The 25,989-nt window shown below is 34.4% G+C and overlaps 1 protein-coding gene across 1 annotated transcript; it reads right to left on the bottom strand.

The window, feature by feature from the left end:
- Positions 1-233: 233 nt before the first annotated feature.
- LOC141457521 (fatty acyl-CoA reductase wat) lies at positions 234-25,176 on the bottom strand. Its single transcript, XM_074134651.1, has 9 exons — positions 25,019-25,176; positions 10,105-10,356; positions 7,513-7,764; positions 6,635-6,780; positions 6,189-6,301; positions 4,625-4,817; positions 4,044-4,286; positions 1,389-1,646; positions 234-890 (listed from the first exon to the last, which is right to left on the bottom strand). The coding sequence occupies exons 2-9, from the start codon at positions 10,354-10,356 to the stop codon at positions 695-697; spliced, it is 1,653 nt and encodes a 550-aa protein (XP_073990752.1). The 5' UTR covers positions 25,019-25,176; the 3' UTR covers positions 234-694.
- Between the last annotated feature and the right edge of the window lie 813 nt (positions 25,177-25,989).

Genomic DNA, 25,989 nt, shown 5'->3' with positions numbered 1-25,989 from the left:
ACATGCCTCCTCCACACATCTGATCGGTCAAGCCAGCCAGATTTTAACGATTTAGGAAGGACTAGGAAAAACGTTTTCATCATATCAATTTTCAAACGTACGCCTCACAACGATTACACCAACATTTGGACTGAACATATAAATAAGTAGGTAAGAAATGCAGGGAAGGGGACTAACTTGGACCAAGAGCAGAATCATAGTCGGGCCCCTTCTCTTTGGAATAAAAGAAAGTAAAGTTTTTATTAGTTTATTTGTACTTATTTACAGCGGAGAATAGATACATAGGAGATAGATAGAACAATATTGTTTGGTTACTAGGGACGAATGTGAGTGCAATGTTCTACCTAGCGACAGCTAATCGCATATTTGTTCTGCATTGACCGTTTCACATTCGTGTAACTTACTAAAAATTCTATGTTCCTCAAATAAGGTCAAAAACTACGACATTTTGGTTAAGAATATTATTTCTTACAATAGCCGCTAATCTAATTAAATAAGTATATTTACTGGTATTTATTTTAATGCTATAATCTAGATATAAATTATCAACTAATTAAACTGTTTTGATTTTGGTCCTCCTTCTTTCCAATTGTTGACATTCTCATTTACATATATATAAAAGTATTATGAACAAATCAATTATTAAATTGGCAATTCAAAAAGACAAGGCACTAAATAAATATTGCAGTTGGTCTCATAAAGTATCTTTTATAGTGTCGCTTGATGAAATTAGGCCAGAATAAGGCACGGAAAATAGTAATATTAACATATGATGCAGGAATTTATAAATAGACAAGGCAAAGCTCTTCATGGAGCCAGACCAGCTGACAAAGAACCACAGTACGAACGCATAGAATGAAATCCGAGTGATTATGTCCAACCAGTACAACCTGCAAAATATAACAATTATAATTATTTAAGAAATTTAATTCATGAAGAAGAAGCTATCAATACGGATTGGAGAAACTATTACTTTCTACAAGGAAAATAGAGTGACTAAGAAAATGTGACTGAGAAATATTTACAAGTATAGACACAAATTAGATAGATAGAACATTGCTCCTTTGTTTGAGACAAATTGAGTAGAACTGAAGTTCATGGAACTTTAATAAATAAAAAGCTTTTGAGTAAAATTATCTTTTCACTTATACAGACTTATCAGTAGACAAGGATAGTAGGGTCGCAGAATTGAAAGAGCCTATAAACAATATTTGGCAAACTTACATTAAATCAATTTTCCTTTTTCGTAAAGGGCTAAATTTTCTTGATTGAAACCAGGGAAATTGAGATTTTCACAGATACAAAATATGGTATAGTTGGAATCTAGATGTACAATTTTATAGATTTAGATGAATGGTTTTTGTAAGAAGAAGAAGAAGTGAACTTACATCCGCATGTGCCTCCTAGCTTGAGGAATGGTGTCAGGCGTTTCTTTCAGAATGTAAGTTCTTGCAGACAAAATGCAGTCGCAAAAGTACTTCCTAATATCCATCCCATCGCCATCTATTTTATACAAAATCTTTTCGTGTTGATTCAATATTGGTCTCATATATACTAGATGTTCATTTTTAAATATCCACTGATTGTTTGCATAATATTCAAACACTTCAAATCCTTTGTTAATTCTGTCTTGAACTCTTAAAAGGCTGCAAACATATGGTTACTTATTAATTAAATCTTCACTCTAAGTGAGTATGAATATTTGTGTATTTCGTAATAGTTTTTGTAGTAAAGTTGGAAATTCGTCTTGTTACAAGAGGATGTTAAAATAAATTTAATTGTTCACTGATAGTTATTGTGTAATAATGTAACCTATAGAGATGGGTTGTTCCATATCCCTCTAAGAAACTCCATCTAAAAATATTCTTAAACATGAATGAATTAAGATAATTAAAAACGTTTTCAATCTTACATGTAGAAACTTTTGCAGTCAGAAACTCTGTTTAAACCTGTATGTATTATTTCTTTAGATTAGCATTCAATTAAATTTTGTTAGATTAATCCGTACGTTTGATATGCACATTGTGATACTTTAAAAACCCTTATTCAATTTGTTTTTTCAATTTTTCTTAGAACTTTTTTGTAAAAACAAAACACTTTAAAAACACATTTTTAGAATAAAAACTTTAGCGTTACAAACTACTTTTGTAGTTGTGCATTTCTAAGTGCACAAAAAATCTTAATTTGTTTAAATAATGATGTAATTATTACAATCGTATTGACAATAAGAATAGGATAAGTATTGTTTTTTACTCTTTTTATTTACAGCAGCTGTAAGCATTTAAATTTTTATTTAATCTTAAGATCTCCATTTAATCCCACTTTTTTTGATTATTTATTCGTATTTACTTTTATTTCGTTAATTACCCCATTTTTATCTTGAAATTAAACCCGTTTCTTAATTTTCTAATTTTATGTTTAATATTTTTGAGATGCTGTATGTTTAAATAAGTTCGAAAGGATCACTAGCATATTTTCTGATAATAAGAAATTATTAACTAAAAAATGACGAAGGTTTTAAATAATATTTTTTAAGGATTATTTAAAAAGAACAATAATGTTGTTAGTAACAGTGAAAATGTCAAAAATTTCAATAAACGGAAAAATAAATCTCAAAAAAGTAAACATGGAATTAGGGTTTTTCATATCATAATTATTTATCTCGAAATTATTTCATTCAGCAAATACCTCCATAAATAGCTAATTTTGTTTATTTTTCATGAGAACTACTCTTGTGGAAGGCCTCAGACTCTCTAGACAATTTAGAAAATCCAAATAAAATCGAGTGCTTAGGCAGTCAGGACACTCAGGAGTGTACAATACCGGACCGCTTGAGGCTCAGAAAGAGAAAGAAATATCCGTTTTGCTTGTTGTTGATCTCTACTATTCTATTCATACAGATATAAAAGTGGACAAGGATCTAGCATTATTACTTTGCATGTTTATTTCTCCGTGTAAAGTAAAGTAACGCTTATTTTCAGGTGGGTTTTATTTGAACTATCAAATTAGGTATCTTTGGACTCTGGGGACTAGCAAATGTACTTCACTATACATTTCTCTTATCTTAGATTGCGGGGCTTCGCCTATTACCTCTCGACAATCGTGGCGCTTCCCCTTTTAAATATTTCATTTTTAAAAATTCTAAAATGGATAATAAAAAAAATAGAGCATTATATATGAATATATGTATTCTTAGTCAAAAAGGGCTAATATTTGGTTTATCACTTCCTTCTTAAAGTTATTAATGATGTTTACATCAGAACTTATACACAGAGAAAAAGAAAGAGAAATCATAACTGAGGAGAGTACTAAAGAAGGGGAAGTTTTAATTCTTCGGTTCCCAAAGCTACGAGTAGTTCGGTGGAACTTTAATTTAAAACAAAACAAACAAACAAAAATCAAATATAATCATATCGTTATGTAATTCAGAGACGGTACTAACAAAGGCTGTAGAAGGAAGAGTGAAGTATCGCTCTCTTTCATTATAGAATCGTAGGTAATACTCGTAATTTGAACAAATACAAGTTAGAAATTTAGTGCTCTTCTCGATACTTTACCAAAGCAATATCATAAAAATTTGTGGTACAACAAGGTCTCTTAAATATCTGATTTTATGGATTTTTCGAGAATTCAACAAATCCTGCATCCAAGTTTTTATGCAAATTATTTCAGAGAAAAAGGCATTTATATGGGGAAAAAGGTCCGATTCTGCCTGAAAAAACAAATCGTCTATTTTACTAGTAGCATTCGTTTTAAGGAACGGCCACAATTTTATAAGTCACTAATCCTTTTCATGTTTTTAATACTCCTTGCAGCGTTATTAGGATTAAAATTTAACTAACAATTTAAATAAGCAATAATAAAGATAAGATAAATCCATTGAATGTTCAATTTTTGTAACAAGCAGCACAACAAGAATTGTGCCACATTTTATTTTTCGGTCAATTACCTATATCTTAGAGAAAATGATGCATTTTTTTTGGAAGAAAACTGCTTGAAATGAATTGAGGATCATAGAAAATCAAAATAGATGAAATCCTTACACAGGTTTGTTGCCGGAGAGGAAGATGATGGCGTCGAGTACGTAGGCGGGGATCATGTGGAATAGAATGACACACACGTGGTGGACTAGCTTGTTCCTCTTCATGCTGCCCCCGGGGTACCAAACTGCATTGTTCAGCGGCACATCGCTTGTTATTATATCCTTACCAATGTCAATAATCTCTTGCCATGTGACTTGCCACTCTGAACTTGAAGTCAAGTTGCATATGATCCGACTTCTGTCCCTAGAAACCAGGCAAAAGTTCAAACAAATAATTTCACATATTCTTAGAATTGATTTTCATTTTACTACTTATGAAAAAGCAATATCAGGGGAGCATGAACATTAGCCAGCCTAACTGTCAGCTGATCGCTCTTCCTAGTTTCCACTAGGGATGCTGTAGTTTCACAAGACTAGTGAGGGCACAATTTATTTTGGCTACTTTTCAGCATTAAAAAATGATATGAAAAGAGACCGGCTTGCACAAAAGTGGCATTATTGTGATTTTAAAAGACCGTGTTAATGACGGTTTATTTTTTTCTGGATCGGAGACTAAGAGAGCATTATCCAGAAGTAACTTACTGCAGCCCGATGTAGTTCCAAGTGGCCAGCAGAATACCGTTCACACAAATGTCCACTGGGATGAAGTCTGCATAGCCATTGTTATCACAATACATAGTGCGAATAACTCCTTTGCCAGCTCCGATCAGAAGGCCTGTGGGACCGTTGATGTTGTCCATCCAACCAGGCAAGGGCTCCAACCAAGTAGGGATTACTTCGAATTATAAAATTTAATATTAGTTAATTAAATTAGTACATAAGTAATCAATGAAATGCCAAGAAAGTGATGGTTGTTTTGTTTTTTCAATGTTTTTTTGTCAATTTTTAAATATTTTCTTATATAAAACATGAATGTGCAAAGAACATAACTATTGGAGTCTAGGTGATAGGGAGCATTGGCGAAACTGTAGAATTACAGAATTCTCGATGAGAAATGAAAAATTTTCATAGAAAACTGATATTTATTTATTTGTTTATTATTACTTGTATTGAAAAGGTGGAGATTTGAGTTACATCCAGTAAGAAGATTACGATCGCGTAAAATTGAGTTATCACGACAATAAAAGTTTTGAGGATTGTTCAAATCAAGAAACAATGTTTTTAATACTTGGAGTGCGTTGTTAACACTAAAAGTTACATGAATCCCACATAATTTGTATTTCATTTAACATAGTTCTCGTTTCAGATATTTAGGTTTGGACTAAAATCCATAGTTGTGACTTTATTTGGAACGTTTTCCTACGAACATTTTTTTGTGAGGTTCGTCAAAGATGTGCAAACACGAGCTTCTCCTCTAAAGAGTCCCTTCAGTACAAATTATTAATGACCATTCTGCACAAATATCTAGTTAAATTAAATCATCGCTGGATAAATTTGAGGAAAATCAGCTACCCGAAACTTTAAGTATTTTGTAATTTTTTTCTTGAAAAGGCTTAAGTGATTAACTTGAGTACTTGCTTGTAAAAAAGTTTAAAAAAGTAAATAAATGTCTATTTTTTCAGGCGGATTTTACGTCCAACCTCCGATTAGGTGTCGCGGACAGAGACGGATACCAAACATACTTTACTTTAAATTTCTATTATTAACAATTAAATAAAATCCAAGGCCTAGACCGGGAAGAGAACCCTGTGCCACAATATCTTTGTGGGCTTCGCCTTTAACCGCTCGGCTACCGTGGCGCCTATATTTACTTTTAGTAATACACTCGGCCTTTTTTATGTACAAATTTTATGCTAAAAAATTAGTTCAAGAGGTATTCTCAGCGATATCGGGCACCTCTAAAGGAAAATCATATATCGTGGATGGAGAGAAGCGCAGAAAGGAGGGACAGAATACACATCTCCACCAGGCACTTTTATCTGAATCATAAATTATGTCAGGCCTGCTACCCTTTTTACAATAGCATATACCTTCAGCAACATCCAATCATCAAAGAAAATTCTTAATTAAATTTTATTATTACAGTAGGAGAATGTTGTGAGAGTTCACGCAATTTTCTGGAAAATGTTTTGTATAGTAGATATACTTGAATGAACTGAAAATAATAGAATATTTATTTCAAGTTGCAATTGAAATAATAACTAACCTACAGACGGCCTGAGGATCATGCACGGCATTCCTTGCTGAATAGCGTCATTTACTAAGGTTTCTGATAAATTTTTTGTAAATGCATATGAATTGGGAAATCCTTTAAGTATTCTGTAAAAAAAAGCTTTATAAGAGAACATAACTTTAACAAAACGCAACGCAAAGTTCAAGTTTTTAATTTTATTTTTTGATGCGGTAAAAGGGTAGATCTTAGCAAGATTTTGCAAATAATGTCAAAGTTGATCCATCAAACTAAAATAAACTAGAGAATTCAAACCATTTATGATCAAGTATTTGGTTGCGACGATCTAATTTTATTAAAGAAGAACGCGGAGATAAGCACTAAGTAGTGCTGAGATTTTCTCTTACCGGATCATCGAAAGTACACCCGAAGACATCTTTAGTGTTGCCCGCCCTTAACTTAAAAACAAAACAAAAACTCACTTTTCTGAAACCTTATCCACTAATTCCTCATCCATAAGTTCGCAACTTTTGATTATTTTATGAGGATCGACTGGGCTGGAATAAGCCCTCTCTTCTAATACTTTCTTGTCCAGGTGGCAGTAAGCGGTGGATATGTAGCAGAAAAGCTGCAATTAAAAACGTTACATTCAGTCACACTTAAAGTGGTGTGAAATATTCACTGGGCTACTCAGACTTTTTGTGAGGCCGAAAGTCAAGATACTCAGTACCCGTTTAATTTCAGGTTTTTATCTCCATCAGTTAGCAAAGAGTTACAGAAAAAAAATACTTTGAAGATATCAAATACAAGCCACAAGAATACAAAAGGATCTTGTCGTAACACTTTCCAAAGATATTCTTCTCTAGTAACCACAAAATATTAATCTTCAAAACTGCACTGCTATCTTTTAAAGTTGGCTAAAAACAATTGAACTTTACATAAAGAGAACACCTGTATAATTTCATTCTTTTCGAAAATATCTAAAAATAACTCCTAAAAATATTGATACCCGGAGACGTGATTTTATTTTTCATTTTTTTATTTTTTTATTAAACAAACGATCCATCCCTCTTCTACCTCCGCACAAAAATTAAACTGAAGAATTTCAAACAGATGTTTAGCACTGACAGATTGAGGTACAGTACACTAATACTAGTAGATAAAATTTTCAAAATTTCGGTACTTTCAGGTACAAAAGAATGTTAGAATTTACAAGATGTTTTTGAGGTTCATTGCAAAATTAAGTAACTTAGAGCATAAAATAGATGCCCGTGGCCCTGAAATTAGTTTGTCTACTTCAATTCGTTCCTTCAACTAATATATTGGCCATAATTGAGATATGTAGGAATGTGCTACTTACTATAAGTTTGGAACATCTTTGTGCAAGTTCTAACATGGAGCGAGTGCCTCTGGTATTAAGCAGAACTGCTTTTTTTAATGGTTCATCAAATCTAATGGTAGCCGCACAATGGTATACTATCTGAACTTCTTCGGACAGTAGTGCTCTATCTTCCTCAGAGATTCCTAGATCAGGCTGGGAACAGTCTCCTGATATGACTTGTATTTTATCTAAAATATTATTACCGTGCATCTTTTTTAGCAAATTAAAAACCTGCAAAAAATATCAAGCATTACAAAGAATACATCATAAACTTAATATTCAAAGAACCAACAGCCTGAAAAGGGTGTCGTCTGAAGGTAAATAATGGACGAGGGTGAAAGGTCACAGAAAACTCACGCGATTACAGATAGCAGACGAGGATTCATAGTGTGCGGCACCCAGTTTTTCTTCTTAAGTTTCGATGGAAATAAATTCGCTCTTTTCCATTTATGGATTTTTCATAAAACTCAAAATTTTATCAAAATATTCAAGTTTGTTTACAATATGTAGGACACCAGGAGACCGCACACTATAATATAACCGGTTGTAGTCCCAACATGTGTGCAATGAGTGTAAAGTGATGGGGCTATTTCTATAAAATCTCTGAAAAGCGAAAAACCCATTCTGCAAAGTGTCACTTCTGGAAGGAATGAACTTCGAGGTTAGCTGTACGGTGAAAAGCCAATTAAAAATAAAATTGTAAAATTAAACCGTAATATTTATTTATATATGGATGGAGTATTAATTACTTACTTTTGTGCTCTTGAATTGTTACTTCATTTTTAAAGATTTGGGATCTGTTTTTTTACCACCAACATTTCTGACTGGTGGGTTTAGTGCTTGACCCCCACCACACTCACAAATATATGAAAAAGAATACATTGTTCTAGTAACATGCTACAAAAAACCGCAATTTTAAGTTAGACTACTGGTGTACGATGACATGTAAGTTATCAAGGAAATTGCTGCTCAAAGACAAATTTAAATGGCTTAACTCTCCTACATCTGCATCGAAATATGAATCCATCAGTTATCTACATTTAACATAAGTCCTCAGAACAAAACTTGGACTGAAAATTAGATTAGATTTCGTAGGTGTAAGCCAGTCAATCTAAGTCTCCGCGAATGATTTCTTGTGGCATCCTCCAGTAGTCTATCCGATGTACTCGTATCTTCAATGTTGACCTGTCTGTTTGATTACACTTAAGATGCTGGAAAGGGATTCTAGGGTAAAGCTACGCAAGCTCCTCGCACTGATTAGAAATTCTAATACTTGTCAATTCTGTTTTTTTGAGAAACTGTTGATGGGTTCATTCAAAACATGAGTTTATTCTGGTTGCATTGGTCCGACAAAAGATCTGCAGGTGACTGCAGAATGCCTTCCGCCCTTGATGGAGTAGTACTAAAGTGAATTTGAGTGGTAGGCCAAAAATGAAATTTTTTGCATGCCTCTTATTTTTGTTTCACCTTAAATTTGCTACAACTATATTTATTTATATAGGAATCAAGGGTTTTTTTAAAAGTGAGTTGGGCACAGCAAGGCAAAAGGTTGCCGACCTATATGGTGCTTAAAGGCACTGGAGGATATTTTCAGATCGCGAACGAAGGCGAAATGAATTTTTATAAAAATACTAAATTCGTCTGGGAAGTCATACAATACATACAGAGTAGGAGGAATGCAGGGCATGACATGCTATCGTCATGAGGTGACGCCAGTATGTGTGTGCTTCTAAAGGAGTAATTCTACTCGGGAAAGCCAGATAGAATGTTACGCAAACAAGAAGACTAAATTGCCGGTTAATTTCTCATTGGAGAAAAACAAAATTGGTTTTAGCAATACAACCAGCTCTTGAGATGCATATACTCGTATCCTCCATAACTTCAAAATGCGCCTTTACATCCAGTTTATAGTTTGTTACTTTTGCACGAAGTTCATGTACGATTCTGTTCGATTATACAATTCATTTCGCAATGTTCGCAATTTGAAAATTTTCTCCACTTTTTTTTGTTTAGAAGCTTTAAATAATTGATAGATAACTGAACTCAAAGTTCAGAAGAGTGCCACACTTAGCGCTACCATCTATCTATCATCAGCGGCTTTGATATCAAGGGTCAAATGCCAAACAATAAAACATAGTTGTTGTTAAACTTCTCAGGAAGAAAGATTGAAAGTGCATCTACAATCGTGTAGATTGCATGCGTTGGTTCCAAATTTATGATGTGCACTGACGCACAATTTAGTGCTAGAAGATATTTTAGAATTAGAAATTGTAGAGGGAGAGTAGGTAGGAAGGTTTCAGCCTGAATTTTTTTGGCCTTTCTTTGGGAAAGCTAACAGTCTCTTTGATCTGACGATCATTTCTTATGAATAGAATAAAAGTAAAATTGAGTAAAATAAATTATTAAATGAATCTCTTTTTGTAAGAAACATGTGCCACGGCCCTGAAGATGACTTAGTTCTTGGGCCAAAAGCTTGGCAGAGAATAATTAAAAAATTGTTACTGAAGATGACAATAATCGTTCTTCTTTTTAAAATAAGTTTTTTTTAAAAAAAATATCCAGAATACTTACTGCTGAAGCGAATAGCTCTTCGACTCGTTGCTTGGAATCTTTGCCATGTTTCGGTCTCATCAGTAGATATATTCTCTTTATTTTGGGACATCTCCTCAAAATTTTCTCAATCAGAACTTTACCTAGAAATCCAGTACCGCCTGTTATCAGGAAAGTTTTTTCCACTAATGATTCCGCTACGCGGTCCGGTAGCTCCTTTATTGGGTCTGGCACCACCGGCACAGAGTAAAACGGCTTAGGGATTTCGTCCATCTGGGAAATGGAAATTAACAAATTAATTAGTACATTCAAGTTCTTATTAATGCCATTCTTTGATCATTAAACAGGGAAACCCCCCTTTCCAATCCCAGAACTGTCCTTAATCAATTTTTTAAGGAAAATGTTTCAGATAAAAGATCAATAGTACCACAAAGTTTAAAGAAATAGCACAACATCATGAAGCTGTTTTTATTAAGTTAGAAAAAAAAAATGATCCTTAAAGAATAAGGCGCTGCTTCAAGCTTTGCCCCCAGCGATGTTGCGTTTATCTGGTAGAACAATACTCTCTGGCCAAGAAATTATGACGGATATTTAGGATCGAGAAGTCAAACCGTTGCAGTAGTCTAGCATCTTATAGTTTGCGTAACTTACGTAATGGTGTAATAATCAAAAAAATTCTTAGAAGTACTGTGTGAACGGAAAGTTTCTGTAACTCCCTTATGCGTGATGAGTGAACATCTGGCAAAGATATTTTTGAGCTCACGAAAATATAGTAGAAACATTAAAACTTGTGTAATTACTAACCTAGAGCAATAATTCTTTGCACGCGATGTAGATTCGTAATCAGGATATCAGTACATCTGGAAGTCACTTGCAGTCTTTGGCAAGATATTTTACAATATCTTATTATTGTACTATACCCAATTTCCTGTTACTCTAGGCCCCTAAATAACATCAACAGCACGGGAGCCTAGGTCAAACAAACCTAGACTTGATCACGGCATTCTCGCCAGGCCAAACAGATCGGCCACAAACTTAAGGGAAGCAGCTCAAGTTCTTACATCCATCTAGAAAGGAACTATTTTTAATTTACAAAACTTAGCGGAGTTCAAAATTCGACTAATAGGAAGGTCGAGGCTCGCTGTCGATGAACAACCTTATTTCAGCGGATAGAGATACCTTCGAGAGACGAATAATCACTTAGAAATACATTTTTCTAATTCAAATTAAGCGTCCTGAGTTTGAAAAGTAGTAGCCCGGAAGCTGTTGGTTTCACTCTACTAACCACCGAGTATTCATGTCACCAAGTTAATCCAGTCAATTGGCAGCTTCGTCCAGCCTCTAGCATCGCAACTTTTCTTACCTCAGCCGAACGATTTTAATTATCAAATTTCTAGCTTAGAAATTTTCGTTGAACTAGGTATCTTCCCTAAATGATTTGTTGCCAGTATGAAATCACAAACACAAATGCACTCTTGAGGAAGTGCAACGTCCCAAACTCTCAGCAATAGCTATTCTATTCTACCTATTCTTCCTATTCCTTGATTTACTTGCTGTACCCCTAAACCAAATTCAAGTGTTCTGGACTTCATCAAAGTCTGAGTGTCTCTCAGAATCCAGCAAATCGCACTTCCTCCCTTCCCTATGAAGTTAACTGCTCGAAGAGTAAATTTTGGCCTCTTGGGAAAGTCGAGGCGCCTCTAAGAAATATCACTCAGTCATTTTGAATACACAACTTTGCCAACATCTCTAATTATTTTTCCAGACAGAAAGTTCGTTCATCAATAGCCAATATGAGTATTGTTTCCTTGCTGGATTAATGAATATTACTGTATTTTACATGCGAAGTAAAAGTGTTGAGTGTTCCAATCAGGATGGAAAAGAATTTAATTCTTGTTGATTTCATTATTTTGGTGCTTCAATTGAAACCGAAATGTAACGAACATGTTACTGGAATTTCTGTTGTGACGGAAAATTGAAAATTAAAATCAAGAAAATCTACACCTAACTTTGCTGAAAGAAGCTTGATAGGAAATTTGCACGTCTCTGAAAACGAAACTGTAATAGATTGGTCTACCAAGTGTCTTCTATGACAATTATACTGTTAAATACAGAAGAGTCACCAAAACTCAGCCTACCCAAATGAAATAACCCAGCTACATTACTGCCTATGTCTAAATATTTAAAAAAAAGTTGTATTTTACTTTCATAAAATAATTAGTTGTGCCAAAAAAAATAATTTATAAAATTCTTTTCAAGATCACAGGGATTGTTACAAGTGGCACCTCGACTTTCCTGTAGCTCACCATTATTTAGCAAGTTTTAAATATCGCAATAATGATTGAGCGGTTTGTTTTTACCCAGTTATGTAGTAATTATGTAAAAGAGAAAACTACCAAATATTAGTCGTTAATATTACAAAGAAATTCTATAAGGAAAGGAGCGCATTTTTGTCAGGTTACACAACGAATGATTTTAGATACGAGTATTTAGATGTAAGATTGGGAACTGAGTTGGACTGCTGCAACTTGGACACAGAATCCATACTGGAATTTATATCTGGATTTATATCTTGAAATTTGGCAAGTATGGAGCCCTTGACACATTTCTTTCTAGTACAAATTAGTAGCATTGTAATTGTTCTATTCTTTATGCCTAATCTTCACAAAAAAATTGATTTTAAAGCAGTGACCTGTGTGTGTGTGAAAAATAAGAACAAATCCAACTACAGTATCCTGACTGCATTATGCTCACTGTCCTGCCATTATTTGGCAGTCCTACCATTATGAATAACTTTGGGTACATTATGCACGAAACAATTGTGCAACCAAAATTATTAGAACCGCAATACCAAATCTAGAAAGCGTGCTAGTGAAAATGTGCGCAAAGATGTGTTCTTTAGTAGAACCGTAAATTAGAGGAAGTTGAACTGAGGTTTTCAAGTGCTAGTTGAGTCGTTTAAACCGCAGAACAAGCTGCAAAGTTGGCAATTATTTTTGCAACCAATAAGAATTGGCTCTGCAAAAATCGTGCGCATTGTAACCTGAGCTCAAATCAGTGTCTGCAGTTCTTGGAAATCCTAGACAGGTTTAGTAGGATATTTATTGCCATTATGTGATATCTTTGGAAAATACGTTTGAATTCAAGTCAGCTCCTTGCAGGTGGTTGTGTGTAGACGCGATTGTGTCCTTGAATGTGAATATTTGCTAAAAATTATTATTATTATTTTCTTTTATTGAATTTTAAATCACAAAGCATAACATTTTACTTGAATATCACTCCAAGACTTTCTTTGAAAAAGCATTAAATCAGTTTTGAAACTCATCGATACTTTGTTTTCTGTCGATGATATATACTTTGGTTTTTTAAATAGTCTTTAATTATTAGACAATTCAGTTCTAATTCCACTTTATAGTTTAAACTGATTTCATCGTCTCAACCTTCGGTTGTGTTTTTGGGACCCTTTAACAGAAAGTATGTCTTAACTATGTTATTTGCAATATTTTCGAAATGGCTACAATTTTCTGGGAAAAGTTTTTTATTTTTTTACAGAGTGCCTTTATTTAAATGTTTTCATTTGAATTTTTGATCCAGAAAAAATTATTTACACTTACACTAAAAAGAAGTCACTATTCACGCTTCCATAGATAGGGTCCCGGAGGTTACCGTTGAGCGTGGCCTTCAGACTGTCATTAAAAAAATTACTTTTGAAACGTAAAAAATTGGTGCCTATTTAAATGTTTTAATTTTTCTTTTTAAGTAATTTGATATTTATTGAATGACTTGCAAAATGACTTGTCAAAGAAATGTTTTGCAGCCGCTTCGGCAATGCCTGGCGATAGGTAGTGCATCGTCATGTTTGTAAAAGAATGAGTTGGCAAGTCGCAGATATCAACCCCTCTCTTGTATTATTAAAGGTACAAATAAAATCCTTCATCACCGCATGTTTCGACATATTTGGTCTACACTCTACACACAGATAAAGTTTCTAGGTTGGACCTACCTGAAGGTGATGTGACCGCCAAAGTTATAAAACGTCCCTACTCTTGATCCAGTTCTTCAAATTGCAAATTTAAAAAACATAAAATCGCTTTATTAAATTTTAAAGTTTGCTTTCACGTAAGTCAAGATAACTAAAGTAATGTTTTATTTTCTGAATTATGATTGCAACAGCATTTTGGCCAGTTCGCTGCCTTCAAGGGTTCTCAAACTAACTATGAACTCCGCCGAATTTAGTATTACGTAAACACCTTTTTTTACTCTGCATTTTAATATCAAAACTGTGTGAGAGAAGCAAATTTGCTTTTTTGAAAGAAGTCACTGCAGTAAGAGAAAGTGTTTTCGGCCAGCTAAGGAGGCTGGAGCAGGAGGAGGTTAGTGGTGTTGAGATCGTAGCCAAGCGACGACCCAAAGACACACTTTAACAGACACTCTTACGAAACAGCCACTTTCCCTTGACTACGTGCTGGGCGCCTGTTTCCGCGTTAGTTTGCAGCCCCGCTCTGTTCAGAAACACTTTCTTCAGCCACGCAAATACACTTAAACGAATGCAACAAACCAACTCCTATAAGACACGAAAAGTTCATTTTATTTAATACAAGTTCCAATAAACAAAGTTTAAGTGTAGTAATTGGATTATTCAGGTGCTATTAATTCATTTGATCAAACTTCTTTATAAAGAGTTGGCCGTCACTACGGTCCTTCGAATTAATATCGACTCCAATGTAATGTTTTGAGAACTGTAGAACTAGAGTAAGAATTCTAATTGATTTGTAATCATAACTGATCATAAGGGCAGATTCTTTGGCAGACTCTACCTTGCGGTGAGAGAATAAATCTATTCAATCTGTTTATCTGTTTACCTATGGCTTCACACTGTCACTTCATAAGTTTTGCACCAAGTTTCAAATTTTCCCTCATTTATTGTTCTTTGTTCTTTGTTAATTGGTCTATAAAATCTGTGATTATCTTCACTCGCCGTTATTTTCATAACCAAATTAGATAGTTGCCACACTTTGGGATCGCAGCAACTAGAGTGGAACTAGTAATATTACTGCATTAACTTTTCATTAATATTTTTTAGAATTAATTAGATGTCATAGACCCTTATGCTGACCAGTTCATTCATAATAAATTTTTTGTCACAATAATGATTATATTTATATTACATATTCTTAATTAAATAGGCACATTATTTTTACTCTATTCCATATTACTCTTCTGATTTATCTTTATTATGCCCTTTATTCTGAGTCATCACATGTATACATGCATGTTGAAGTAGAAAAAGACAAAGATAGAGTTGAGTACTGTTGAAATTTCAATCACGAACTTAAAGCAATATTTGAATCTAGAATTCGTCTTACCGAAATATTCGTGAACCAAATAACACCCAGTTAATAACAAATTAATTATTCAACAATAATTATTCATTTCTCAATTGTAATTTAAAGTAGTCCCTTTAATTTTACTTGTAGTAAAATACTTTTATAATTAGCAGTCCTAAAAATACGTATATCTTATTTATTTTATATATATATATATATATATTATATATGTTAAAACATTGTAGGGGAAACACCAAGGCTATGAATGTAAATGAAGAAAACTATTATTTAATATAAAGCCAAATTAATTATTACGTATTGGGTTGTTTGAAAAAAACTACAGATAAAAAGGAGGATTTGCCCTATATTATAAAAAAAAATTGGGAATTTTATCTTTTATAAAAAAAAATTGTGTTTTTCAACGTTACGCTTTTTCGTGCACTTTTTGACGATCAACCCTTATAAAACTGTCCTACCGGATAGTTTTAATGTGTTTGTCACAGAATTGATTGGTGAAGAAGGGCACCTACGATACCCTGAATTAAAGGGATTAAAATACCTTGAATTGAGCATTACAATTGAAGGGTATATTAATCTCTCCAACACCTTATAAACGTTAACCCGGATTTACCTTTCGTTATGGACAATAACGCTAGCGAAAAGGGTTTGGGACTGTCTTTAGTCTCTTTGCTAACGGATATTCCCATTGCGCAACCGTTGATGATTTTAAAACCCCGAAGAAAAACGTCCTTCAGTAATTGACCGTGAAGCTCTTGGAAGGTGTTTGGCGCGATAATACTTTCGATAGGATAAGACGGTATTTCTACATGACACAAGACTACCTCCAAGTTACTCGAAGAGATTGCAAAAGGGAATTTTATCCCTGTAGTACACTAATAAAATCATTGAACGTGGTTGACCAGGAAATAAGAAGTTTGGGACAAAATTTCCCAATTTCTTGGAGACAAACTTTCTTATGAAGATAAAACACTTTCATGGAAAGATCGCATTATGATACCGCTATCTGTTTTTGCCAGACAACTTCACATATGGAGGAATAATGAGGAAGGTATTATATTAACACATTTGTGAAAAGCTCAAAAAAAGGTCAGGAGAATTGGTACACATATCGTCAACCATGGTCTGACCAACAAGTAGAATGTACAGAAAAGTAGAAAATGGTTATGCGGGAAGTGGTACAACCGGAAGTAGAGTTTCCTTAAAACTCAGAATTTCAAATAACCCTTTTTCAAAATGTAAAGTTTTGGGACCGTACATTTTAATGAAATGGAAAGTTAGGAAAGAAATGAACTCCCTCCCCCCACTCTTCAATGTGTGGAACTTCCCAGGTTAAATTTTCTAATAAAACTGTATTCCAACATAAGTACAATTTATGTTCTAAGTTAAAGAGAATATTTTGCGCACACACATGTATGACGTAGAACAGGAAGTGATTTTCAGTTCTTTCGGCGGCAGTTTAATGTAATATTGATGAGCAGTCAATTGTAGTCGGCAGCCTCGTAGTAGAGTGTAATCTGCGCAAGCGTAAACCGCGCGCAGAAAATTGGGATTATTTTTGTTATTTACACTAACAAACATACAGAGAGGAGGCCGTGATGGTGCACATTTTAGGATACTAGAATCAATTCCCTTTAACAGAGCTTTGTTGGATTTGGAAGCTGCGATTTACAAACTGTGGCAGCAAGGTTGCTTTCAGGAAGCTATGAATAATTTTACGGTTTTACCATCGAATATTTTCGGGAGTAACTAAAAATCGGCAATCTGCACTTTAGCGAGTGCAGAAACATCCGGCAGTCTGCCCTTGCGTTCAATAAGACCGTTGTTTATGTTCATTGCTTACATCTTACGGTTCGAAATTTGGAAAAATTAAATATATCAAACTAATTATCAACAAAATTGTTTTGAGAGGAGAACACTTAGTAGAGACGGCCTTCTGCTGCAAGCGGTCAGCGAGTTAGAGTACCTTAAAACTGATCCACCCTAATGTTGGAGCTCGAAGCCCCTACAGCGAGCCATCTACTTACCAATGAATTCGAATCGCAATTACATCCCCCTTTTTATTAATTCTGGAAGCTCTGCTTAATAATACAAATGAGGAAAATTAGTTGTAAGGTAACCAAAGCGGTGAGACCAGTGGTCGCAAGTTGGCATAACTCTCTAAGCGATCAACTCTTATGTAAGTGAATGTGACAAGTAGAAGTCACATAGTCCAGAAAGTGAACAGTCCGCTCTCTCCATGTTAGTCCTCACGTTTACGTCAACTTTAAGTCATGCTAATGATAATTAGTACGGATTAATGGTATCAAAAAGGAAAATAGAAGACTCTTAACGTCTATATGTGGAATATCAAAAGCAAATTCAGGACCTGAATTTTGGAAGGATTCAGGGTGTCTCTAAGGTACAATTCACAACTTGTGATTCACAAGATACTATAAAAAATTAAATTTATTTTTGTAAATTATCCATTTAAATTTGATAAAGTTTAAATAAGGGTAAAAATATATTTATATTTAGCTAGTGTATTTAATTATTTTATAATAGGAGGAAGAATATTTTTAATATAATATAATTTAATTTTAATTCAATATTATAAATAATTAATTTTTGAAAACTTTCAATATGAGAAAGAGTTTAACTGGAGATTTTAAATCTGGGCAGAAAGCCCGCACCAGTTAAAAATAGAAACAATAATAATATTTTAATTATAATAGAAATTTTCCAATGGAAAAACCTTATTAGATTTGCTAAGTAATTATGGCCTGGTAATTCTAGATGGCAATTTTCTTATTATCTTAAAACTAAATGTTTTGAGACATAGACTATTCAGGTCAGTTTCGAGTTTTTCCAAAACTTACTTGGCTCAAAGTAAATCTTTTAACTATCAAAAAAATTTAGTTACTTGTTAAGTTCTTGTTCTTTTTCACATCAGAATCTGAAAAGCAAAAAGTAAAATTTCTAGCAGACTTAAATAATTAAAAGTACGACATAATGATGAAAAAGTATGGATGGAAATCAGTGTGTCAGAGGTTACTCTTTTAAAAAATTTAATCTTTGTTTGGGAACAAACTGAGGAAATCACTAACATAATGCTTTCATAATATAGTGCTTATTAATAGAGGCCGAGTCAAGGTTACTATTGACATTGATAACAATGTTTCTACAATCTATATGCAGATTAGTGGAAATAAACTTGGCTGCATTAATTGGATGCAAGATGACTTGCACAACTCTAATGACTTTGACGAAACCTTTGTCCATTAAATAAGCCCATAACTAATGATTGTACAAGGGAGGATCTCCGCCATTAACTTGCTCATCGTTGCCTTCCAATAGAATTTTATTGCAAGAAAATTGTGTGTAAAATCTACGTTAACGGTCGTTATTTGTATTCTGCACAATATGGAAACTTAAAATTGCATGTAATTAATTATTAATTAGGAATTAATAAAGAAATCTGTTAATATGAGAAATGGCTTGTTTAAATAGCAGAAAATCACCTTCTTCCTAGGAGACAATACGCACGACTACACGTTCGGTGTTGCGACCTTCGTCTAGTTGACTGAACAAGGCCGAGCTCAGGTCTACAATTCGTATGCGATGGAGCAACCAAGCACTCATACAAACACATACGCATTAGCAACCTAAAGAAACTTTCACCTCAAATTGTTCAAATAAAAGATTTTGTTAATAGCCTCTACTTTACATGATTAGTATTAAGATTGTTTTTTTATACGCAAGCTCAGGTAGGTTTACAGGGTGATGAGGCTGCTGACGTGCAGGTAGACTGGCGGAAATACTTCTTGCTCTTGACCACACATAAAATCTACTTTAGCATAACGAAGGCTTTCTTGCTAATCCACTCATTATCATTCTGGAGTTGAAGGCATTAATCAAAGACATTTTTCCTCAGTGCACGAAAAACCAACTTTCTTCAAGCTGGATTTCTGCCTAACTTGGCCGTTCAATCCTTCAGTTAAAGAAAACTGTGATGCGAGGAGAGTTTTCGTTCTTGTTTCAAATGAGTCAAAATTTTGGTAGCCACATTTCCCACATGTTGCAGCCCAGATTTCTGCCAAAGGCTAAAAATCTGCTAGGTGTCCATCTTGAAGAAAATTACCTATTCGAACACTCTAGCCCACTTCGGCAAAGCAATATTTTGAGCAAAGAGCAATAAACCTAACTTCCGTTTGAAGAGTTTTGAAGCAAGTGAGAGCTATACCAGTATTCCCTTTAGGCAGAATAGATCTTGAACATCACAGTGCATAATTATTCCGATTAAAAAATAAAGTGTTCGTCTTTTAGCGAACTCAAAAAATTCCGGTGAAATTTCTTAAAAAATACTCAACTTCGTAAAAATGTGAGAAATTAAAGATAAAAATATGGGAGGAAGTAAAGATTTAGAAGTAAAGGAAACTATAAAGATATTATTGGTAGAGTCCTCTATTAGGAAATCTTGAGAAGAAATACACGCAGTATTGAGGAGGCTGAGAGTGGAATGTGGTAGGATCATTGCATAACATTCTGGCGTGTGTATGTCTGCGGCCAGTTGAGCTGGATTATGAAAGCAGCAGTCGTTGTGCAATGAACTGCAGCACATCTTTCCTTAGACAAATCACAGTTCATACTAGCACTTCTCTTGCGCACATTCATTCGGACGTCACTCCTAGAGAACCTACTAGTGACCTTAGTACCATTTTCTCCTTCCACCCAAACAGTATTTATTTCAAAAACCGGATGTTTGTGCGAGCGTGCTAGAGAGAGTCTGTATGTTCATCAATACCACAAAATACTCCAAATATCTGCTACCATCATTCACACCATGTTCTCTAAACACATTTAAATTTTATATAACATTTTAGTATATTTTTAGTGCAATTTTAATATCTGAAGGAAGTTATAATAATGCAGTTTAAAGGAGCATTTACGCAGATACATCGTTATGCAGCGCCATGTTCTCTTTACGAAGAACCAACATCCCAAGTTCTCTAACTGCTTAGCAAGAAAAGAAGGCTGTCTGTTCTAGACTCTGACCGAAATTGGTCTAGCTTATTCCAGAAAGTTCTGACGGCGTACTAAAAAGTGTTCTCAGCGAGATACAGTTTTCAGAAATTGGTCGTTGTTTCAAATTTAATTCTTGTTAAGGAGACGACTAGGCCGTACGTTGCCCTGAAATTGAAGTCTCTCGCATCTAGAAGACCTTTTCTAATTTCCTGCGAAACTGTTTCAAATAAAAGTTGCAGTACCAAATAAGTGCTAAAAATATTCCAAATTTAAAGGAATATTTTTGGTTCATTTTCGAGAAGGCTTCGAAAACCGTAAAAAATCAGCAATTTGGAACAACTATGAGCAATCTATTTTGACCAACACTTATTGTTCGGTTCCTGTAAGTTCCTGAATTAAATAGAAAATTTGAACTCTGCGAGTTTCCGTGTATTTGAATTAAGGTGGGGATACAAAACAAAACCAACAAACCAAATTTGTAAAAACTATTTTTTTAAACTCAAGACCATGAAAACATGTTTATCACAAATAATACAATACTATGAGAGGTACAGGAAATAAAAATTCTATATTGTTTTTAATGTTTCAATTCTGTAATATTGAATTTCCGGTGAAAGGACTGCCTCTACAATCTTGCAATGATTTTAGCATCAAGTGTTTGATGATGTAACCCAGGTATTTCAAAAGTTCTGATAAGGAAGCCTAAAAATTTCGCAAAAAAGATATTGCAAGTAATTGTTTTAAAGAAAAGGGATTTTGGTGAAGAGGTGCTCTACGTTAGTTTGAGCCTGCTTCCTTCTAATTCTCATTGCGAGTTCGGTGTGCGTAGGCCTCAACACATGTTGCCAGGTGTTTATGTGGTAGTGCCTATCCCAAAATTCATCGTTAAAGTATGGATGACCGTCAATCTCGTCTGCCACGCTATTCATATACACTTATCGCATTTACCTATTGTACCCTGTAGGTACAGGTGCAAATTACATTAAAAAGATAAATAAAAAAAATAAAAAAAAAGTTCATCGGCAGCCATGTTTGGTTCTGTGCATCGAATTTAACGACTCTTAAATCACTGAAGAACTGGAAGACGTTCTTTACTAGGACAATACCACCGACATTTGGAATTCTACAGGACCACCAAAACTAACTTCACAAACTACAAGTAATTACTTCTCCCACCATCATAAGGGCTCTCATTATTTTTATACGACGACTCAAGGCCTTCTGGCAACGGAACAGTTATCCTACACAAAGCGCGATCATGACACTCTCTGAGTTCATTAAAAAGAAGTAACAATCCTTTGACAAAAAAATATAACCGCATTTTTAATCATTTCCAAGTAACCAAGAAATTACTTTTCTGCAGAACCATCTCACACTCCCTTCTGGGTGACGACGGTACCTGGATCAGACCCGTAGAGGAGAAAGCGAACTTTCTTGCACAACATCTTTCTTCTGATTTTGTAACTCATCCTGATTCATGTTTCTAGCTTGAACATCTAGAAAATCCACTTAATTACCTCCTTCACTAAAATGCCGTCCGCAATAAATTCATTATTTCAAATGGTTTTTTCGAAATAACTAGCATCTTACACGTCTCATCTTTAATTTTCCATCATCTCACTAAAAAAGCTCAATAATTCCTAACATAACTTTTACGTTACAGCCGTTCAAATCACCCACTTCCCGTCTATATCGAAATTCACCACCGTCATTGAGTTAACAAAAACTTTGGCTCGTCAAAAGGCTCCAGAGACAAGATTAAAAGGACAAGGACCCTTGCGACCCTTTTTTTTTAAAGAATGCCACCAACTGCTTATATGGAGGAATTAATCCTCAACTCAGAGGCATCTCTCAGGATGACGCTTACAGGATATGTATATTTCCCATACGACCTCAATCAAATTCACTCGCCACACTTATTCGTGAATAGAATTAAAAATATATAATGATAGAGCTTTTAATTATATATTTTAGCAAAAAAGTTCACCGACTACCTTACAGGAGCGTAGATTTCAGCGTTGTTACGGTTCGAGGCTTCTGTCTGGTTTCCATTAACTCAATGGTTTAAAAATTTACCGCTGCGGTAATTGTTGAATAAGTCTTTCGCCAACTTCTTCGTCGAACTGAACCTCTAATTTCTGCGGACATTGCCAAACAAGTTGAATGTTGCTGGCTACCTTCGTTCCGGAAGACTGGTCAGGTTTCAGGCTAGATCAAGCATGGCCTACACCCGGCCATGATTATTCTTTCAATATTATTAGATTTACAACTTTTATACTCGTCTTTTGTATGATTAATTTTTATTAATCTTTTACAATTTATTAATACTCAACTTTTACAACTTTTGTAATTTTAATATTTCGAAAAAAGTTTTCTTTCCAACACGGCTCGGAGGCAAAAACTGTTGGCCACGTCTGGGCTAGATAGTGAGGAATGTTTAGCAACCGATAATTCAGTACAGAAGAGAGTTACACATAGGAGGAATATATAGTTATGAGTTCTTGTGGGGGAGCAAGGCGATTCGCACTCGCGGCTACCGAGTAATATCATTGCTGGACCACAAACTGCTCCAATATTTTATACTAAATATCTTACTTTAAAGCTAGGTGTGTTGAAGTTATGTTTAGAACAAACAGAAATATCTGGTAAACAATCATTGTTTCCTCAAAGGTGTAAATGAACTGTAAAGAGATAGAAGACTAAGGACAACTTCACACCCACAGTTTGTTACTTTAACCTTGAGTACTTTAACTTTTTTTTGGCCTTCTGATCGCAAATTCGGCATATTAGCCACACTTTAACCTTTAATCTTGAGCGTACGGAAGAGGTACTCTTTCTACAGTTCCTTCTCTGCTAGAGATACATCCATTATGTGAACAAATATCTAATTTAAAAAAAAAAAAAAAATTCTGCACCTATTTTACAAAAATTTCAAATATATAAAAATTTAAACTGTAGTAGCTGGCTTCTGGCTCTTAACCATGCTATTGTAATTTGTATGGTGAAAACGGCGGCGGCACTATTTATTTATTCATTATTTTTATTTATTCATCAATAAATAAAAATTGATTTTGAATTATAAATAAAAAATCATAGTTTCGCAATGATTAAAATTGGTTAATAAAAATGAAAGTGAAATAATTAGAAAGTTATGTACACTTTTAATATGGAATTATTAACCCTATTAAATGTATAATTAAGTAGCAATTGTTTAGGTAGAAAACCGTGCGCGTGTCTTCGTTTGAAGGGCCACAATATCTGCATTTTATGCAACTAGAAGAAGTGAGTCTTAAACAATAAGACTTTCTCACCTTGCTGTTCGTGAAGAATTATCTGAGAAATTAACAATTCATGAAAATGAGGTTGGGTTCGCATTGGTGGATAGTACCGATGGATCGTAGGATTGGATAATAAAATTGGGTCGCAGGACACGATAATATTGTTGATTGTAGCTGTCATAGTTCGCTTGTTTTTCTCCCTTATCAATCGTCATCTTAATTTAGAGAACTGACTTCCTCTTTTAATGTTTCACTACACTGGCTGACTGAATAAATAAGGTTATATATAATATATTGATTTGGTTTCATAAGTTTTTATTTAAATGCAATATTTGTGACTCATAAAGCTGTAGTTGAAATTTGAAATACTAGTTCTTTTGTACTAGAAAGCAATAATTTTCGTAAGCTATTTCTCTATGAATGCTTGAACTATTAAAGTTTAAAAAGAACAGCTCTATTCGTTGTAATTTCGCGATCACTGGCTTAACGAAAATCCGTCAGGACCATTTGTGCGAGAGTTGGGGTCATCCTTCAAACAACTTTCCCTTATCCCAGTAAACGAATTTAAATTAAATGTGTGTTTGAAATATGACTGGACAGATGTTTACTTCTATAACATCCACTTCAATATGCATAAATAACTCTGATGAAGAAAGTGTGACGCCAAAACTTCCACACATCCTCATTAAAAAAGTTGTAAACCAAAATGATCCCCTAAAATTGGTTACTCCGAATTTCAAATGAACTCTTTGGTGACGTTTAGCTAGATTGATAATTTCAGTAAACTCAAAGATCTTTAAGTCCTGCATTTTCACTTTCGGTGGGCAAATATTCTTCGAACTCCGAATTAAGTTATGTTGTATAAATATAAGCTCACAAATAAATTGTAAAAAACACTTTTTCGTTCTCAGACGACCTTAAGAAGGATGTTGCGAATAGAATTTAAAATGGAAATTCTGCACCTAACCAGCAGTAAGTGAAAGTAAATAAAAAAAAAATTTTGGGCAATTTGATGAGTAACATGTGGGGAATACCTAGTCTGTACCCAAACTACAGTAGATGATCATTAGAAATTTTCCCATTTGTCAACGTTTCGTCAAATCACAATTATGTAAATTTATCAAATTGCAAAAATTTTATTTGCTAAGAGTATGGGAAGGTGAATAAGAAGTTATAAGCTAGAGGTAGAAAGCACTGACAAGGAGCAGGGCGGTAACAACCTTGCACCATTCTGCGATCTTTGTATAATAGGCTAAAGCAATTCCAGTTTAACTAAGCCTCGGAAGTGTGCATTTAACTCTTACTAACCTTGATGATTCTATGGCTAGGAGAAGCGGAAGTAAGATCCAAGAAGGCACTACTAGCTGAAGCGAATGTAAGTAGCAGGTTGGCAAGCAAACTGAACAATACAAGGAGTACAACACTAGCTAGACCTGAGGTTATACAGCTGGAAGGGGCAATCCCCCTCCTCCAGAGCAATTACTTGTCAAACTCACTGAGCCGACATGCCTGCCACACATAGTCATTATTTTGGGCAGCAGGAAAAGCCAAGCATGTCAGGTTGAGCAGCCAATCTCTCTCTAGAGTTCTAACTGGCTATTGCCACACAGCCAGTGTAGTCAATTTAAAGTCAAGTTTAAGGCACCCACTTGATTTCAACATCACACCCTCTCATTTCCATATTTACTGTTTGTTACGTAATTAGGCTATAGTTTCTACGTCTACTCACTTCTTCAAATGAATGTGATAGCCTAATCTTACAGTTTGTCAATACGAAGACACGTTGCCAGATGCATACATACGATCCTTCGTAAGATCGAGTATCAGCCATCTGCCTTCACATTCTTCTAAAGTTTAATTTTGATTAATCATAGACAGGAAACTCTGATTAAAAACTCCTTTACTTTGAGATCTCTAGCTTTTCATTTCCATCATAATTATCTGCCATTAAACATATAATTTTCAAAAATCCTAAAACTGAAAATGAGATTTGTATAATTTCCTTACCAAAATTTACATAAAGCACGAAGAAAAATATAAATCAAACCCTCTTTGTATCTTATTTATTCTAGATTATATTCAGGGAAACTAAGGGAAAACCTGCAGCTCTAGGAGATCATAAAAGGAAAAGTTTACTATTTCTGTCTGTATGGCAGGATCGTTTGTGGCTTTCTCGGAAGGTCGGGCTCCAGTACAAGCGAACCGAAAGTGCTTTGGACGAACATTTTGAAGAGGAGCACTTTATTTTGCACTTTGAGTAGTCTCAAAGTATACTCTCA

The sequence above is a fragment of the Rhodnius prolixus genome, unplaced genomic scaffold (genome assembly GCF_049639745.1).
Source record: "Rhodnius prolixus isolate KJV_2025 unplaced genomic scaffold, Rpr scaffold_22, whole genome shotgun sequence".
Classification (NCBI taxonomy): domain Eukaryota; kingdom Metazoa; phylum Arthropoda; class Insecta; order Hemiptera; family Reduviidae; genus Rhodnius; species Rhodnius prolixus.
The sequence above is the reverse complement of the archived record's forward strand: the minus strand, read 5'-3'. Positions and strand labels throughout refer to the sequence as shown.

What these genes read in the sequence shown, in the direction of transcription:
- LOC141457521 (XM_074134651.1), bottom strand. Translation starts at nt 10,356, where the DNA reads ATGGACGAAATCCCTAAGCCGTTTTACTCTGTGCCGGTGGTGCCAGAC. An exon ending in GTGGATAAGGTTTCAGAAAA is followed by an intron (nt 6,302 to 6,634) that starts GTGAGTTTTTGT and finishes TTTTTTTTACAG; the next exon opens with AATACTTAAAGGATTTCCCA. An exon ending in GCTAGGAGGCACATGCGGAT is followed by an intron (nt 891 to 1,388) that starts GTAAGTTCACTT and finishes TATATTTTGCAG; the next exon opens with GTTGTACTGGTTGGACATAA.